This window comes from Physeter macrocephalus, chromosome 9 (assembly GCF_002837175.3).
Source record: "Physeter macrocephalus isolate SW-GA chromosome 9, ASM283717v5, whole genome shotgun sequence".
NCBI classification, from domain to species: domain Eukaryota; kingdom Metazoa; phylum Chordata; class Mammalia; order Artiodactyla; family Physeteridae; genus Physeter; species Physeter macrocephalus.
In genome coordinates this window covers 34,065,598-34,083,131 of record NC_041222.1, presented here as the reverse complement: position 1 = coordinate 34,083,131, position 17,534 = coordinate 34,065,598, and the positions used below count along the sequence as shown (strand labels likewise).

Here is a 17,534-nt window from a genome sequence, read left to right as displayed (position 1 = left end):
CGAGCGCGCTGACGTCCTCGAGCCCCGCCCCCACGGGGCCGCCAACCGGCTTGAACCGCAGACCCGCGGCCCGGAGGGCGATGAGGCTGGCGCCAACTGCCGGCTCTGCGGCGCGGGAGGCGGCGCGGGAGCGTGGCATCGAGGGGCCGGCCTAGCTGGGGCCCGTGGCCCTCCGTCTTCTGGCTGGTACGCAGGTCCTGCGCACGCTGCGTGGCCGCAGCCGCCGGGTGTTGGGCGCCGGAGGGGCCGGGAGGCGAGCCGGGGTCCCCAGGCGGGTGTGGGCACCGTTCCCGCAGCCGGTGTCCCCCGAGGCCGCGCTGGGGCCATGATGCACTCGGTGAAGCTGCGCCGCGACAGCGCGGCCGACTTCGTCTCGCACTATGAGTACCTGTGCGCGTTGCAGGACTCGGTGCCTGTGCCCGCCGTGCGCGCTTCCCTGCGGGAGGGCGTGCTGGACTTCAACGCAGACCGCCTCCGCGGGGTGGACTGGGCGCCGCTCCTGAGCACCCTCAAGATTAATAAAGATCTGCCCCTGATCTGTATCAAGAGCCTCTTCCAGCCATGGCTTGGCGAGACAGGTTTGTAGTTCCCGCTTCCAGGGGCTCTGGTGTCGGCGCTGCGAAGCGGGGTTTTAGATGGTACAAGGTGGAGGGTGGGCACTCGAACCGGTGCCCGGTGCCCGGGTGTGCGTGCACTAGGCGGGGCGTGCGGCCTAGGACTCCTGCCAGCTCGGTGACCCCGGCCGAGTGCCTTAAGGCTTCTAGGTCTCAGTGTTCTCATCTGTAGCATGGGCTTAACAGGACCCACTCTGTGTGGCGGTTACAAGGAGGCACTCTGTTAATGCTTGTAGACTCTACAATGTAGACCACTTAGCGCAGTTTGGAGCATCGTTAATTGTTCCACAGATGTTACCTGGTCTGTTGAATGACTTTGTCCCGTACAGACCAAAGCGTTTAGGAAATTGATATATCCCAGCTTCATTTCCTTTCCATTAAAACAGGGCTCAGGGCTTCCCTGGTGGCGCAGTGGTTGAGAGTCCGCCTGCCGATGCAGGGAACACGGGTTCGTGCCCGGGTCCGCGAGGATCCCACATGCCGCGCAGCGGCTGGGCCCGTGAGCCATGGCCGCTGAGCCTGCGCGTTCGGAGCCTGTGCCCCGCAACGGGAGAGGCCGCAACAGTGAGAGGCCCGCGTACCGCAAAAAAAAAACAAAAACAAAAAACAGCGCTCAGGAAAAAAAAAATTTTTTTAAATAGTCGTATCATATAGTGGGAAGAGCACAGGTGTGAAGACAGCTTAGGATTTGAATTCTAGGGCTTCTGCTCTCTGTGGCCTGGGCAGATTACTTTTGAACTACATTCGCCACACTTGTAAAATGACATTAAAAACCACTCTTTCTGTGGGTTCTTAGAATTAATGAAGTAGGTTATGTGTGTAAAGTATCCTGGCACTTCAATGAGTTGTCAGAACCAAGGGCTGCTGGAGACGATGCTTCTGCCGTAGGTAATCTTCCCTTCTACTGGGTGGCAGGTAAACACAAGCACAGTAGTCAGTGCTCTGGAAGAAGTGAGTTCTGGTGCTACAGAGCACAGAATCTTTTTTTTTTAATTTAATTTTTATTTTATATTGGAGGATAGTTGATTTACAATATTGTGTTAGTTTCAGGTGTACAGCAAAGTGATTCAGTTATACATATATCCATTCTTTTTCAAATTCTTTTCCCATACAGGTTGCTATAGGATATGGAGTAGAGTTCCCTGTGCTATGCAGTAGGTCCTTGTTGATTTACCTATTTTATAAATAGTCATTTGTATATGTTAATCCCAAATTCCTAATTTATCCCTTCCCCCCACCTTTCCCCTTTGCAGAGCACAGAGTCTTGGAAGGGAAAGTTAAGAGTAGGCTTCTTGGAGGAGGTGCCATTCTTTCTAGGATATGTAGAAGCTCCTGGAGTAGAAGGAGGGAGAAGTGTGTGTCAAAGTTTGAGAAATACAAGAAAATATGGCAAAACTAAGGTACAGGAGTGGAACTCAGGGTTTGGGAAAGAAATGAGAGTTGATACTGGAAACCTAGTGGGGCCCAACAGAAAGGGGCCTTGTTTGTCCTGTCAGAAGTTTGGATGTTTATCCTGAAGGCTGAGGGAAACACTAAAGAACAGTGAGATGGACTTCTGGTTTAGAGGCTCACTCGGACCTCCGTGTGGAAGGCAGTTGATTGGGTGCAGGGTGAATTGTAATCTAAGGGTCTCACTTAAATTATAAAAGGTGGGACTGGATTTTGGAGATCCAAGAGAGAATGGGTGGGGCCTGGTGACCAGTTAGAAAAGGGAGGGCAGCAAGCGTGGGTGACAGTTTACAGCTGCATCTTTTTGTGAGATACAGAGCACAGTAGGAAGGGATTGGAGGTGGGGAGAGGATCTTACTTCATCTTCAGTGCTTTAGAGGGGCCTGGTAGACGGGTCTGGGCCCAAGGTGCAGATCTGGGCTTTTGGGGAGGACAGGTGTTTGAAGGCATGCGAGAGACTTAGGTTACCCACAAGAACATCCAAAGAATCATAGGTCTGAGAGTTTTTTAAGTGGATATATTTGAGGATGTTTATAAGCTGAGAGAAAGTAGCCAGCAGAGGAAGGGTGTGAAGATCTAGGAGAGGAAATGATTGTTCATTTGTTTTTAAAAACCTGAATACTTGTCGTTTGCCTGGCCCTTTTCTAGGATCTGGGGTTCACACCATCTGTTATCGCTTCTGCAAGGACAGTTCAGCTCATCCCCTGGTGAAGAAAAGTCAGATTATTCTTTGTATCCTATCCAGGTGTAGGAACTGTTCTGTACCTCTGAAGGGACTTTACTTAACCAGAGTAATAACTCAGAAATCAAAAGAAAGTATAGCTGGAAGGGACCATAAAGGCCACTGTACTTAATTTTGCCTAATATTTTACATTGAATTTAAGAAAAATTTATTGCAGAGCCCATTCTCTTCAGAGTTCCTTCACTGAACTTTCTTTATGTCTTGCATCCAGTGGGTCTAGCTTGTAGATTTTGGCCTCCTCCTAAATTTGCTTCTTCATCCATATTACATTTTGCCAGGACTATGGCAGAAGCTCCTAGCTGGTGTCGCGGCCCCTGGGCTCAGTTCCTCTAAGTTCATCTGCCTACTTGGGTTGAGTGATCTTCTAAAATAAAAAGATACGCTTAAAATAACGCTGCTAATGGCTTGCCCGCACAGATTTAGTGCATACTAGCTGCCCAGCGTGTGGTCTGCACAGAGGCGTGTAGTCTGAACTGTGCTCTTCCAAGCCTCATGGGGCTATTTGGCCCTGAGGAAGGGGAGCTTTCTGGGATCACTCCCTTTATCTAATCGGTCCTTCAGCAGCGGGGCGCCTTTTTCTAGTCAGCGGAGGTACCCTTACTCAGCCAGTCGTAGTCCCAGGCCTCATCACCTGTGGGATGCAAGCCATGCTCTCTCCCAGGCTTGCTTCGGCCAACATCTCTTTTTTCATTTCTGTCTCTTCTCACACTTGGACCCCTGGCCTTTAGTCATCTCCACCTGCAGTATTTAAAGTGCCCAGCAGGTGTCAGGCTTGAGTGTCTTTTCACAGATGCTCCCTGTGCAGTTAATGCGCCTCCTACTCCAACTCTGCATAGCCTCATCTTTCTAGATTGTACTTCATTAATGCATCTCCTACTGCAACTCTGCATAGCCTCATCTTTCTAGATTCTACTTCAGGGTTATCATGAAGCCATCACTTAGATATAACTTTTTGCCTCCAAAGGAATCTCTGTGCATAAAGGTTATGTTTCTTTATCTCGTGTGATTGAAATTTTGAGTTTACACATGTCCCTCCTTAATGAAGGCTTTAATACTAAACCAATAAAATTTTAAACTTTTTCTCTCCATTAAAGGGATTGAATAAATCGGCCACTTTGGTGCACCTGTGTCTTGCGAATTGTCCAATTGGAGATGGAGGTTTAGAAAGTGAGTTTCAGTCTTGTTTAAGTCTCTTCCCATCAGACGGGTCTCGTGATTTCCTACACACCATGTTACTTCCGGTCCTCCTTTTCTTGGTGGTGTTCATGCCTGGATTGTCTCCTGTACCTGCTCAAACCTTGGTCCATTCTCATTTGTACCATGGAAGTCTGTCATGTTGGATACTGTCAGAACTAATTTTACTTAAGTTTGTGTTAAGCTACAAACCACACATTTTGTATATTTTCTGTTTTTTGTGTTTGTTTATATTTTTATGGTTTCTCTTCAAGAAATATTATGAGAAGGGTAATAGCAAGATGTAAAGAGCAAAAACGTCATCATTATCTTTAAATTGTTAAAACATCTATCTGCAATCATAAATATAATGCACTGTGGTATGTGTTAAAATAGGAAATACATGTAACATCCCGTAGGAGCAGCAAACTCAGTGGTGTTGGCGGGGGGGTATCATGGAAGTAATCACAAAGTAGGTGACTGTTGGTTGGGGTCCTGAAACATTTGTGTGTGTTCCCTGTGTCCAGCAGTGGTCTGGAGGGGTCAGGAAGCCTGCCTTTCAATTTGAGGGAACAGAGGGTTTGAGGTCCTCTATCTTCTGTTGCTCTCGTATATTGCATAGCACCTAATAAAATACTGGGTTTATAGTTGACATTTAAATCGTTGATTGATAATCAAGTTTGGGATGTATCCCTGGAAATGAAAATAGGAAGAGTCTTATGCTTTTTAGGTTTTTCTTTTTCTTCCTATGTCTCAAAAGGTATGTAGTACTTTAGTGGTTGGGAATAAAGTTTGCAGTATTCAGTGTATTCAGTTTTATTATCTAAATAGAATTAAACTGTTGCTGTAAACTGCAATATCACTTTGTTACTGACAAGTTTTAGAATGCATCAGTTCGTCAATTACCTGTTTGGGAAAATTGTAGTTAATGATTTCAAGAATGTGGCTATAAACCTCCAGTTGACTCAAGAAAAGCAAGTAAGTCAAGATTGACAAATGTATAGGCTCTTCATCTTATTGTGTGTGTGGTTTTTTTTTTCCCTTTTAGTTATTTGTCAAGGTATAAAGAACTCTATCACTCTTAAGACAGTAAACTTCACGGGGTGTAATCTGACATGGCAGGGAGCAGATCACATGGCCAAGATCTTAAAGGTGATTTTTTTATGTTTAAACTTTCATGAAAACATATGTGATTGAAGCATATTAATATATTGATACAGATGGCAGTTAATTTTTGTCTTTTGATACATGTGAGTGCAGATTTAGTTTTGTTGAAAGCATATGACCAGTTTTCAGTTTGGGATTCTACCATTTAGTAAAGATAGTTCGCTTAATTTTAGAAATCAGACATTTAATATATAATACATAATAATACTTTCATGTATTTTTAGTTACTGAAAACATTTATTGTGATATTGTGAAGAAACTATGCCATTATAATCTTCAAGACTTAAATGAAAAAAAAAAAAAGAAAAAAAATGAAAAAAAAATGAAAAAAAAAAGACAAATGAATCCAGTGTTTATTAGCTGATGTAGTTTATAAACTAATAAAACTCACTACATCAGCAATTTTCAAATACAGTTTTTAAAATAATGCCTTAACAACTTTACAGTGTTTATGATTACTATATTTAGGCTTAAAATTATTTGATAATTTGACATGAAGCCTTTTTAATAGTTTGCTGGTGCAGATCAGGGATAGGTAAACTATGGCTGGTGGGCCAGATCCAGCCCATCCCCTGGTTTTGTAAAGAAAGGTTTTTTGGAACATAGTCACACCCATTGTTTACATGGTAGCTGTGGCTACTTTCACCCTACACCAGTGGGGTTGAGTAGTTGCAACAGAAACTGTATAGCCCACAAATCTGGAAATTTTTAAATTTAGATTTTAAAAATTGAAAAATTCTTTGAGCCTATACAGGGCAAGTCCATTGACCCCTGGGATAGAAAACAGTCAAGAACTTGGATGCCAAAGCCAAATGGCCTAGGTTCAAATTCCCTTTCTCCCATTTCATAGCTAGTGACCGTGGACAAATCACTTAACCTCTATGCCTCATTATGAAGTTTAAATGGACTAATTTGTATATATAGTTCCTGGCACATAATAAGCACTGTGTAAGTGATTGCTGTTATTTCTGCTTGTGGTTTTTATAAGTTATTGTTAATAGAAAAATGACATTAATGATTTTCCTTTTAGAGTGTCAAAGGCACTTTGAGTCTTATTTTTTCAAGAATGTAATAAGACTTTTTTCATTTAAAGTCAGTGTTCCCTGTTACCAGAATTTATGAATATAAAGAATTGAATGTCTTTAAGACAGTACTTGTGGTTAAATGTCAAACCATTATTTTCCCAAGGCACATCAAATTGGCTCTGCATAGTCCAGGCCTCTAAAGTTTGTGTGCATACCCTAGGTAGCATGTGATATCCATTTTGTAAATATAGTTTTTAAAATAATGCCTGGGACTTCCCTGGCGGTCCAGCAGTTACGACTCTGTGCTCCCAATGCAGGGGGCCAGGGTTCGATCCCTGCTCAAGGAACTAGATCCCACATGCATGCTGTAACTAAGAGCCCACATGCCACAACTACAAGATCTGGAGTGCCACAACTAAAGACCCGGCACAGCCAAATAAATAAATATTTTTAAAAAAATAAATAAAATAATGCCTTAGGAGTTAGGAAAAGAAAATATTAGAACCTGTTTACCTTTGTATCATTTAAAAAATATCTGTGTAGTTTATAATGTACATAAATTATATGTATAGAACTTCGTGTATATAATTTGTTAATAAATAAGATGCATATTAAAAAGTTTTCTTATGGGTTGCCCAGTCAGGTGTTTGGAGACTGTAGGAGGACAGAATGATGAAATTTAGAACCTCAGCAATGGTAGAATTTAGAACCAATTCCCTGACTTAGAAGATAAGGAAAATAATTCATAGACTGTAATTGAGTTGTCCAGCTTTACATAACTGTTCAAGAACAGGTCATCCAGTTGCTGGAATCTAATCACTGACCAACTAGAATCTGGGTCACTGGACTCGTAAACCAGAACCGACTGTTTAATTTCTCAGGTTGATTCTCCTGGCATATATGCTTGATGTGTGTTTGTGTAAATCTCTGACATAATAAGCCATACTCAGTAGGCACACCGTGTTTCCTTATTCAAGCATCTTAATTTCATCCCATTAAATCTTTGAAGTATCAGACTATTAGAAGGCATGAAGAAACCTGGGCTGAGAGCCTTCGTTACAGGAGACCTGATCTTGACTGTATGGCTGGTTTGAGGCGCATCACTCTGAACTGCAACATGCTCATTGGTGACCTGGGTGCAAGTGCTTTTGCAGAATCTCTTAGTGAGGATTTATGGCTTAGAGGTAAATTCTAAAATTGAAAATATTGAATTTTTAATATTATATGTGCTTAGCTTTTGGCATGATACGTTGTGATAGGATTTTTTTAAAGCCTCATTTTTCTGATAGCTTTTATTTTGCTTTTAAACTTTCTCTAAGAGTTGCATATATTCTTCATAGAAAATACAGAGTAACAAGAGAACAATTACCTATAATCTGAATACCCAGACATAATCACTGTTCATTTTGGTGTATATACTTTCAGTCTTCTTTTTTTTCTATAAATATATTTGTACACTTAGGGATTACAAAAATAGAATTGTAGTATACTTGCTATTTCATATTCCTGCTTTTTTCACTTAGTGATGTATCATGTAGTATTCCATCGTATTGATGTCCCATAGTTTAATCAATTCTTTGCAATTAGATTTAGTTTGCTTTTCCCTGTCAGAAACAATGTGAATACATTGTATATACATCTCTGTGTCCATCGGGATTACTTCTGTAGAATAAGTTACTAGAAGTGGAATGACTAAGTGTGACGTATTTTTAAGACTTTTGATACACGTGGCCAACTGACCATCCAGAAATGCTATGCCAATTTGTAGTCCACCCCAACAGTGGATGTGAAGCCTGCCTCTCACAAACGCTGGCTTGTAGCTCCTGTAAAAAACTGTAAAACTGCAAAAATGAGTACCTCTCCCTTTTTTATGCAAGTAGGATTACTCCAAATTTTATAACTTTTTTCAGTTAATTTAGTATGAGCATTTTAGCAAGTCAGTAAATTTGCATCTCCTGCATCATTTTTTGTGATTGTTCAGTATTCCATTATATGAATATGCCACAGTGCACATAGCTTATCCATTCTTGTATATAAGCTTTGTCCAGTTTTTCAGTAACAACTATGTCCAGTTTTTCAGTTACAAATAGTACTCTGATATATATCCTTACCTATATCTCTGACTATTTCTTTTGGTTAAATTGTTAGAAAGAGAGTTGTTGGATCAAAAGGGTATATACATTTTACAGGCTTTTCTTACAGGATCTTGGCTTAATCTGATAGGAGAATAACCACATTTTGTTATTTTGTATTCATTTGATTTACTAGTGAGGTTTACTGGCTGTTTGTATTAATTTAGCTAGTTGGTTAATTATACCCTGTGTCCATTCTTCTGTAGTGAGAGTTTGTAAGCGTTGTATCATATTCTGTCAGATCCATATGTCTGACTTGCTATTTCTGTGTGTCATGTGGTGTTGAAAGACTTCAGTTATTTTAATGCGATGGTACACACAGCACTTAAAAAAAAGACTCATGATAGTTTCCTTTCATGTAATATTTTTTAATACCTGTGCTTTGGTGATGATCCCTTTGGTTTAAATGAGTAGGTTGTTCAGCCCCAGAACTACTAGAATTCATGATCATTTGTTCTGTTTTTGTCTGACCTTTTACTGAGAGAGTTCTTGACCATGATACTTTCATGATAGGTTTTTAGTATGTATTCTCTATTCACACATGCTTTGAATTTGTTATTATTTGTATCCTCTTAGACTTGTCTGTTTGTTCTAAAACTAACAGAACAGTGGAAAAGTTGTTAATTTATTCTATTTTGTTTTCCCCTTTTAACTAGTTTCAAGTGTGATTTGGAGCTCAAAATCATGATCAAAAGAATGCAGTGCATTTCTGAGCTCCACCAGTTTTTGCTTGTGAGGTTTATACTGCCACTGTCACCCTTGCTAATTATGAACTGAGATTCATTTTGTGATGTTTTTTGCTCATAGGTTATATACAGTTATTCTTCAGTTCTTTAATTGTAAAATATGTTGGATGATTTATTGGTACTAAAGGCAGGGTTATCATTGCACATCCAAGAAGAGGTTTTTAAATTGGATTATGCATTATGTGTGTGTGTATACATTTCTGTTTTTTTCCATACCCCAAATTACAAACCTGCCATGACTGGTCTTGTGCAGGACTCTTCCACACGTGAGAAAATGAGAGTTGTCTATATGTGAAATCTGTATAGAGTTAGCAAGTGACCTTTTGTCTTTCATCCAAAGCACTTGACCTGCAGCAGTGTGGCCTCACCAGTGAAGGAGCAAAGGCTTTACTAAAGGCCCTTGAAACCAACAGAACTCTGGTCGTTTTGGATATAAGAAAAAATCCACTTGTTGGTATGTGGTCACTTTTTTTTTTAATTGATTAACACATAGCAAAACAAAAAGAATTTGTTCACGTATTGAGTTTTTAAAACTTCATGTGTTTACTTTCCTGATCATATACAGTTGGCCCTTGAACAACGTGGGGGTCAGGGGTGCTGCCCCCCACGCAGTTGAAAATCTCGGTGTAAGTTTATAGTCAGTGGTTCCACATCTGTGGATTCAACCAGCCTTGGATCGTGTAGGACGATAGTACACATTTATTGAAAAATATCCGTGTGTCAGTGGACCCACGAGGTTCAAACCCATGTTGTTCAAGCATCAACTGTACTTTTCTAATGTTGCACTTCCCTGCACTTTTTAGCAGATAATTTACTAATTAAAGTGAGTTATACTTGTAAATTTTTCTTATCTCTACTCTGAATAGAGGTGAACCTAGATACTAAGCCTGCTTCCACCAAGAGCATTATTTCTTTCTTGTGCAACCTCTGAATTCTTGCAAGGAGTACTTTATCCATTTGTCAGTTTCACAATTTTTTTAATACCTTCTGTGTGCCAGGTACGGGTTTAGGCCCTAGGGATAAAGCAGTGAACCAGACAGACAAAAGCCTTGCCCTCATGGAGCTTACATTCTAGTGAAGGAGTTCAGATAGAAATGAGTAAACAGATAAGTAATATAATTTTAGATAGAAGGAAGTGCAAAAATATCGTAAGGAGAGTAGGGGGAGCAGGTAGGACTCCATTGGATAGGTTTGTTAGGGGACAGCTTCACTGGAGAAGTGGCATTTGAATGGAGACCTGAATGAAGAGAGGAGCAAGCCGTGGAAGAACTGGAGTAAGCACATTCCAGGACAAGGAGGCCATGAGCATGCAGGCATGTAGGTGGGTGGAGTATTTAAGGAAAAGCAAGGAGGGCAACATGGCCAGAGTACTGAGTGAAGAAGAGTGTGGTATGACATGAGGTCAGGGTGCTAGCCAGGAGTCTGATCTTATAACGTCTTGAAGGCCAGAGTAAAGATTTGGATGATTCTAAATGAGTAGAGGGTTTTGAACTGAAAAAGGCATGATCCAAATAGTATCTCAATAAGATGACCTGGTACAGAGAATAGACTTGGGGGGATAAAGAAGAGAAACAGGGAGACCAGTTAGGAGGCCATCACAGTGGTCCAAATAAGAGATGTTTATGGCTTAGCTTAGGTTGGAAGTTTGGAGCAAGTGAAAAGTGGTTGAATTCTGGTTGTGTTTTGAGGGTGTAGCTAACAGGGGGTTGAATTCAGGTTGTGTTTTGAGGGTGTAGCTAACAAGACGTGTAGACAGATTAGATGTGAGGTACGAAGGAAATAGTAACAAGGAGACACGTCGTTGATGATTATGTGTGCAACTGGGTGGTATCACTTAGAAGAAGGGGGCTGATGGGAGGAGTGGCTTTTGAGGGAGTATCAGGACTTTGGTTTGTTATCTTAGATGCCCTTTAGGTATCTAAGTGTTTGGACAGTGCTCAGACTGTACTTTCTATCCAAAGGTATCCAAAGCCACTTTAGATGCAAAATGTTTCAAGTTGACCTTTGGTGCTGCCAAAATAGTAGCCATTGGGGGCAGTCTGCAAGATGGCATCTTAGGTTTTTGAGGAAGAAATTAGAATACACAAAGGGGGAAATAAGTGTATAATTACATAATATAGATTTCATATTTAATTTTATGGGAAAAGGAATAATTAGTTGGCTTTTGGTTTTAAATGGAAATAGCCACTCATTGGGAAATAATTATTCTAATTTCAATTTATTTTACTTTAGATCATTCTGTGATGAAATCGGTTATCAAAAAAGTTCTCCAGAATGGAAGGAGTGCCAAGTCAGAGGTATATAATGTGTTTTAGTTCTCTTGGAATAATTTCTCTTTAATGGTTTGTTTTTCTTTCTTCCTTAAAAGAAAATTATCAAGGTACTTTCTGCCATCTTAAAACTAAGTTTTTAGTCAAATCAAATGGCTTTTCTGTCTTTGAAAATGTTGTGTTATTCTTTAGTTTAGGTTCTGAGAAATGCAAATTGAAAACCTTTTATTAACTTAAAATATCTTAATTTCCAGTTAAGATCAAACCCTCATAAATTACCTGGAACTTAAATGGCATATTTATTATTTCTTTGTCAGTACCAGTGGATAACTTCTCCATCTGTGAAGGAACCATCCAAAGCTGCTAGACAGAAGAAGAGAACTATAATTTTGGGAAGTGGTCGAAAAGGAAAAGCTACTATTAGAATTGGTAACTTTTTCTTGTTTTTAATGCTGCTAGAACTTATACCCCTTATGTTTTCCAGCGTGCTAAAATTAAAACAGCCAATATTAATCAGATGCATATTAGGAGGACTATAATTATTTTGATACTTAAGAGAATTTATAGAATGTAGATATAATAAATGAATTTAAAGAGATGTTAATATTAACCAACATTATTGTTTGGATTTCATAAAAAGTTCGTTATTTTGAAAATATTTCCTGGTTGATGATTACTGCTAATACTTTGCAATTGAAATTTGGGGTGCACTTTGATGATAATTTTAGTAGTGGTGCTTTTGAGGGATGATTTTTTCTTTTAATGAAGAATTACCTTTTGTGCTTTAAGAAACAAAGTTTCTTCCCAGTTCCAACCTTCCCATTGTTCCCTTCTTCTTTCTTAGAAATTCTTACCTAAATTTTTGATTCAGGTAATATCTTGTTTCTCTCAATGATAACAAAAACTTGAAATATGTATTATCCTTATAAAAGACTTCTACAGACAAGTTTATTGACCTAGATGGAACATTTTAGAAAAACATTTTCTAAATGTTTACTGTAATGTGTATGTAATTTTCCAAATGATAGCTAACCCATAGTTAACCCATAAAATCTAAAATGATAGATTTTACAACTAAGCCTATAATTTTGTTACCAAATGTAATAAAAAGCTTTTAAAACCCTTTAACAATCAATGGTATAAGTTTCACATTCTCCTGAATATATAAATGTGGTATAATTCACTTCTACTGATAACGTTTGTATTGTTTCTAAGAGACCTTACCTTATCTGGAGCATATTATCTTTAGTCACAAATAGTCTTTTTTGTTGTTGTTAAGAATGACTAGCAGGAGCAACATTTGTTAAACCAAATCTAATATGAAACTGACTCTTTCTTGTGAGTAAATTTGAATTTTGAAACAGTAAAACAATAAGGTTTAATATAAAGCAAAATAAATTTTTTATGTTTATGATCTGCCAATTTCCCAGAAAAAGTTTTGTGGTGACTTTAGTTATATACCAGATACATTAAAATCACCAATGGACAACAACACATCTTTTATTTAGGTGCCATCTGAAAGTTTTAAAAATTTGTTGACAATATCACTGAACTGTCCACTTTAAAATGGTTAAAATGATAAATTTTCTGTTTTGTGTATTTTACCACAATTTTTAAAAAACGTGTTGTTTGAAGATTTTTAGGTTTTATAAAGGTACTTTATTAGCATAAGAATGAAAAATTTAAAAGACCACCTCTAATCTCATTATCCTATCAAGCAATATTTACATTTTTATTTTCTCTTCCTGTTGTCTATAAACATAATTCCACATAGCTTAAATATAATTTTCCATTCTTATCTTTTCATATTAAATTTAAATTTTATGATTCATAGTTATACTTTTTAACATTGTATTCACAAGTTTTCATTGAGTTGGTCAATTTTTTAAATTGGTGAAAAATTGGAAATAACCAAAAATAAACTATTGTAAACATCTTCATAAATACAGCTCTTTTTTTTTCTACTTAAAGATGTATGTTTTTGATTCTCCATTAATCAACTTGCTTGAACAATAGTGTATTAAATAGAAGTTGTTAAGAGTGTTTATTAAATCAAAAAAAAGCTTATGATTTGTCTGCCAGTTATTTCAAGACAGTGATATTTTAATAATCAAATAGTACATACAAAGAAGATTTGTGATATCACACTAATTACATATTATTGTTAAAATTTATATCATATGTAAAGCATTCTTAAAACAGCTAAGTTGACTTTTGCTATAATATTAGAAATAGAAATATATATAAATAAAACATGTATATATAAAACATATTAGGAATTCTATAATATTAGTACCTGGTGGTATATAATAGGGCATCATGGAATGAAAATAAAACAATTAAAAATTTTTTTTTATTTAGCATGATTAAACAAGGTGGAAATGTAACTGAAGTATACAGCTCATTGAGCTATTTTAAGAGTAATTTTATTTCTTGGGCTTTTTTTTGTATTTGCCTCAGTTATTTGGAGACATAGAGGTAAGCCAAATCAATGACTGGGTATATAGTTAGATCCAGGTGAGTATAGGGGTGAAATAATGGTGTGAATTGTGTCACATTTATATTGTAATTATGTATGCCTAAAAAAAGATGGGAACTTTTACTAGAAATTTTTTTTATCTCCTAACAAGAAAAGTGTAATTTAAAAAAATTGTATTACAAATATATTTTCATTAGTTTCTGAAAGTAAAGCAAGGGTATACACATACAAACCACATGCATATAAACTTTTTTTTTTTAGGGTAATTAAGTTAAACAAAGTAGAATAACACAAAATGAACTGAGCTCCTATATATTTTTAAGAGGCATATAAGTCACACAGGATCATGTGGTGATTATCAATAAGCTACACTCTATGAAATATTTGTCCTATATTACCACATGCACTCTATTTTACACTTCATCCTAATGCTGCTAAAATATAGTAGAAAGCAGCAGCATAGCACAGGGAGATCAGCTCGGTGCTTTGCGATGACCTAGAGCGGTGGGATAGGGAGGGTGGGAGGGAGACTCAAGAGGGAGGGGATATGGGGATATGTGTATGCATATGACTGATTCGCTTTGTAGTGTAACAGAGACTAACATGGTATTATGAAGCAATTATACTCCAATAGAGATCTATTAAAATAAATAAATTAAATAACATAAAATATAGTAGATTTGAAGGATAAATATAACCATTTTACCCTATGATGTTTGTCGTCAGTAAATTCAAATTAAATATTTAAATGTGAATTTTAATATATGGCTTGTTCTAAATACAATATTAACACGTAGGTCTAGTTTTTGCTACCAAATATTTCATATAAAGATACTTGACTCTTTACTACTGAAATATAGGATGTCTCCACATTTCACTCTTTTATCCAGTGGGTTTCATTTGTTTTTTTGTGTGTTTTCTACATGAAATCAAATGAGCTGTGAATGTTGACAGGGTAACATTGACTCACCTACCACCCAGCAACTTGTAGTCTTATAACTTTTATTATTTTTACATAGAAAAATTCATCTTAAATTGAAATTTTGGTCTAATTCTAAAGATTCTGTTTCGCAGAAGTCATGGGTGTGTATCTGTGTTTCTCTATCCTGGAGATTCAGAAATGCCAAAGGTGTTCTAAGAGTCAATAAACTTGAGTGTTTCTGCATGATACATAAAATGTATCATTCTTTGGGATTTTTAAAAAATTTATTTTTGCATTTCTGCACATCTCAGTACTTTTGTTTTAGTTAAAGTAACTTGTTACTGTAGAGAACTTATATTTTTAAAAAATGCTGGCTTATGTAAAACCTTTTTACAAAATGATCCTCTTTTTAATGGCCTTGGCATCATTGTCAAGTGCCTGTTTGATTCCTTTCAAAGTGTACACGTGTGACAGTTGCTCTGTAGACCTTTGGTGCGTCTTGATTCCTTCTTATCATGCTTTGTCAAACATAGGCTTGGCCTCAAAGAAACCTGTAAGTAATGGAAGGAAACACTCTGCTGGTAAGGAATGTTATGCTCCTGAACCTCTACCACCTGGTGTGTCTGGTTTCCTGCCGTGGCGTACTGCAGAACGTGCAAAAAGGAACAGGTAACGTGCTTGCATTCCCTGTCTTTTTCAGTCATTCAGAATTCTTTATTTTGGAATTTCTATTATGTGGGCGGTCTCTGGTGCTTTCTATAGAGCAAAAAAAATCACTCACACATGGCTTCGGCCTAATGAGCCCTCTAAGGAAGAAAAACAAAAAATAATTGGGAGTTTCAACTTGTTTCTCAAGTGTCACAACAGAGGTAACCCGTGGAAGTCATGAGGAGACTAAAATTATCTCCAATTGTGCAGGTGAGAAGAGTTTCACTAAAGGCAGGTGTAGTTGAGCCAAGCCCTACAGCACAGAAGTAGGAATGTGGATATGTACGAATGGGAAAAAAGACATTTTAGGCATGGGAAATAGTTTAATGCAGAATGGATGAGAAATATGGAGTAGACCTATTCTAAACCAACTGGCTTAACTCAGTAAATCAGCTTTAGTGAGTCAAACTAGCTTTAGCTGATTACTTATCCAGGGGATAGCTGTTCATAGTAATTTTTGTCATAGAACTGTAAATAAAATTGTTGAACTATAGCTTTAGGCTTGCTAAGTGAAATAGATGGCTCTAGCTTATTTTCAAGTGACTTACTTGGTAGTATTCACGAAATTGGAGGTTAACAATTGCTTAAGAAAACAAAGAGAATTGATTTTAAATAGTACTTGAAGTAGTTACTGTGTAAAATATCTGTTCAGTTGCTCATGTTAAATTGATGTTTATAATCCCCATTGGACAACCGACTACTTTTTTGCAAATGGTGATGTGAATTGCTGTTGCATAAACTATAGTGTTGAATCCCCAGTCTTTACACTTGAGTTTAACAGCTCTGTGGTTTCCTGTCTTCTTTCTGAGACACTTCATCTCAGGTCCATCCTTGTCACATGGAGTGGTAAATTAGATAATGATTAATATCACCAGTTAAAGAAGTGAGACTGAAATCTCAACCATCCTGAATATAGGAACTGAAGGTGCTTCTCTCAGCAGTTCAGAGAGTTATCTCCAAGCCAGTCGGCTAAATTCTGTTCAGTTTTCTCTGTAGCAGAGCCTTCCAGGTCCTTCTTTTGAGCTTATTTTTATACCCAATTCTGTATGGATACTGTACATAATACTAAATAGTTGTATTAACTGGGTTTAAGTGGTGATGTATTTACATCAGGATATAACTTCATTTTGTTGGTATCTTTTTAGGGGTTTTCCATTCATCAAAGCTCGTGATGTATGTAATCAGTTGCAGGTATGTAGCTATCATATTTATAATACATAGGGGGTTGAATTGGGAAAGGTGGATGGTCATTCTTTTTGCTTTTTAAACTGACAGAGCCTTACAAGAAGCATTTCCCTCTCTGAAATAAATCCATTTAAAACTTGTCTGGTCGCTCTCCCAATTTACAAGAAGCATTTCCCTCTCTGAAATAAATCTATTTAAAACTTGTCTGGTCGCTCTCCCAATGCAACTGTGTAGTTGTGTGGATTTGGCACACAACTGGCAGCCTTGTGGTTATGTCTGTAAACAAGGAAGCCTGTTCTCCAGTCTGCAAATAAGCTGTTACCCAGTGAAACGAACTTGACTGCCATTTCTGACCCCTCACATGGAGCTGTCATACTCAAGAATGTTCATATGTTTTCAAGAAATGTTGTTTGTGGGCTCTATGTACAAATTCCTGATCTTAAAGCCAATATAAAGCAACATATACCAAAACCTCACCTCTCTCACCAAGGCCACACACATTCCCTCTCTTCTGGCCTCATGGCAAGCTAATACTGTCAGTATCAGATTCTCCTTCCCAGTGGTCTTGGGAGACTGCATAGTTGCTCTGTGAAAGGCACCACTGCTGAGATTGAGAGAAGAGCACCTTGGGTGTCAGTCCTGCCCTGCATGCCCAGAGGGAGGGGTGTGCGCCTCGTTCTACTGTTGGGATTTTCCTATGCTGCAGGGTTTGCTGCTTGTTGTCAAAATGATGTCCTAGTGACTTGTCTTCTGCGTAGTTATATAATCCCAGAACACTTCTTTATGATCTGTAGACTTATGGGGTTGTTACCAGGTCAGTTTTTAAATGTTTGGAAATGTCATATTGAACAACATTTCAGTGGCAGTGAAGCTTGACAGGAGAACTGTATTACTGTTACACTAGTTTTGGCTTAAGGGTGAT

The 17,534-nt window shown here is 38.1% G+C and overlaps 1 protein-coding gene across 1 annotated transcript in view; it reads left to right on the top strand.

Annotated features, from left to right (window-relative positions):
* The first annotated feature begins 78 nt into the window (after positions 1-78).
* CEP78 (centrosomal protein 78) overlaps positions 79-17,534 on the top strand; it is a 32,981-nt gene continuing 15,525 nt past the window's right edge. The window contains 11 exon segments of the mRNA XM_055086918.1: positions 79-578; positions 1,868-1,915; positions 2,712-2,770; positions 3,900-3,972; positions 5,027-5,130; positions 7,180-7,354; positions 9,389-9,502; positions 11,281-11,345; positions 11,636-11,747; positions 15,253-15,388; positions 16,573-16,618. Coding sequence (XP_054942893.1) covers positions 326-578; positions 1,868-1,915; positions 2,712-2,770; positions 3,900-3,972; positions 5,027-5,130; positions 7,180-7,354; positions 9,389-9,502; positions 11,281-11,345; positions 11,636-11,747; positions 15,253-15,388; positions 16,573-16,618 — 1,185 coding nt within the window. The 5' untranslated portion in view covers positions 79-325.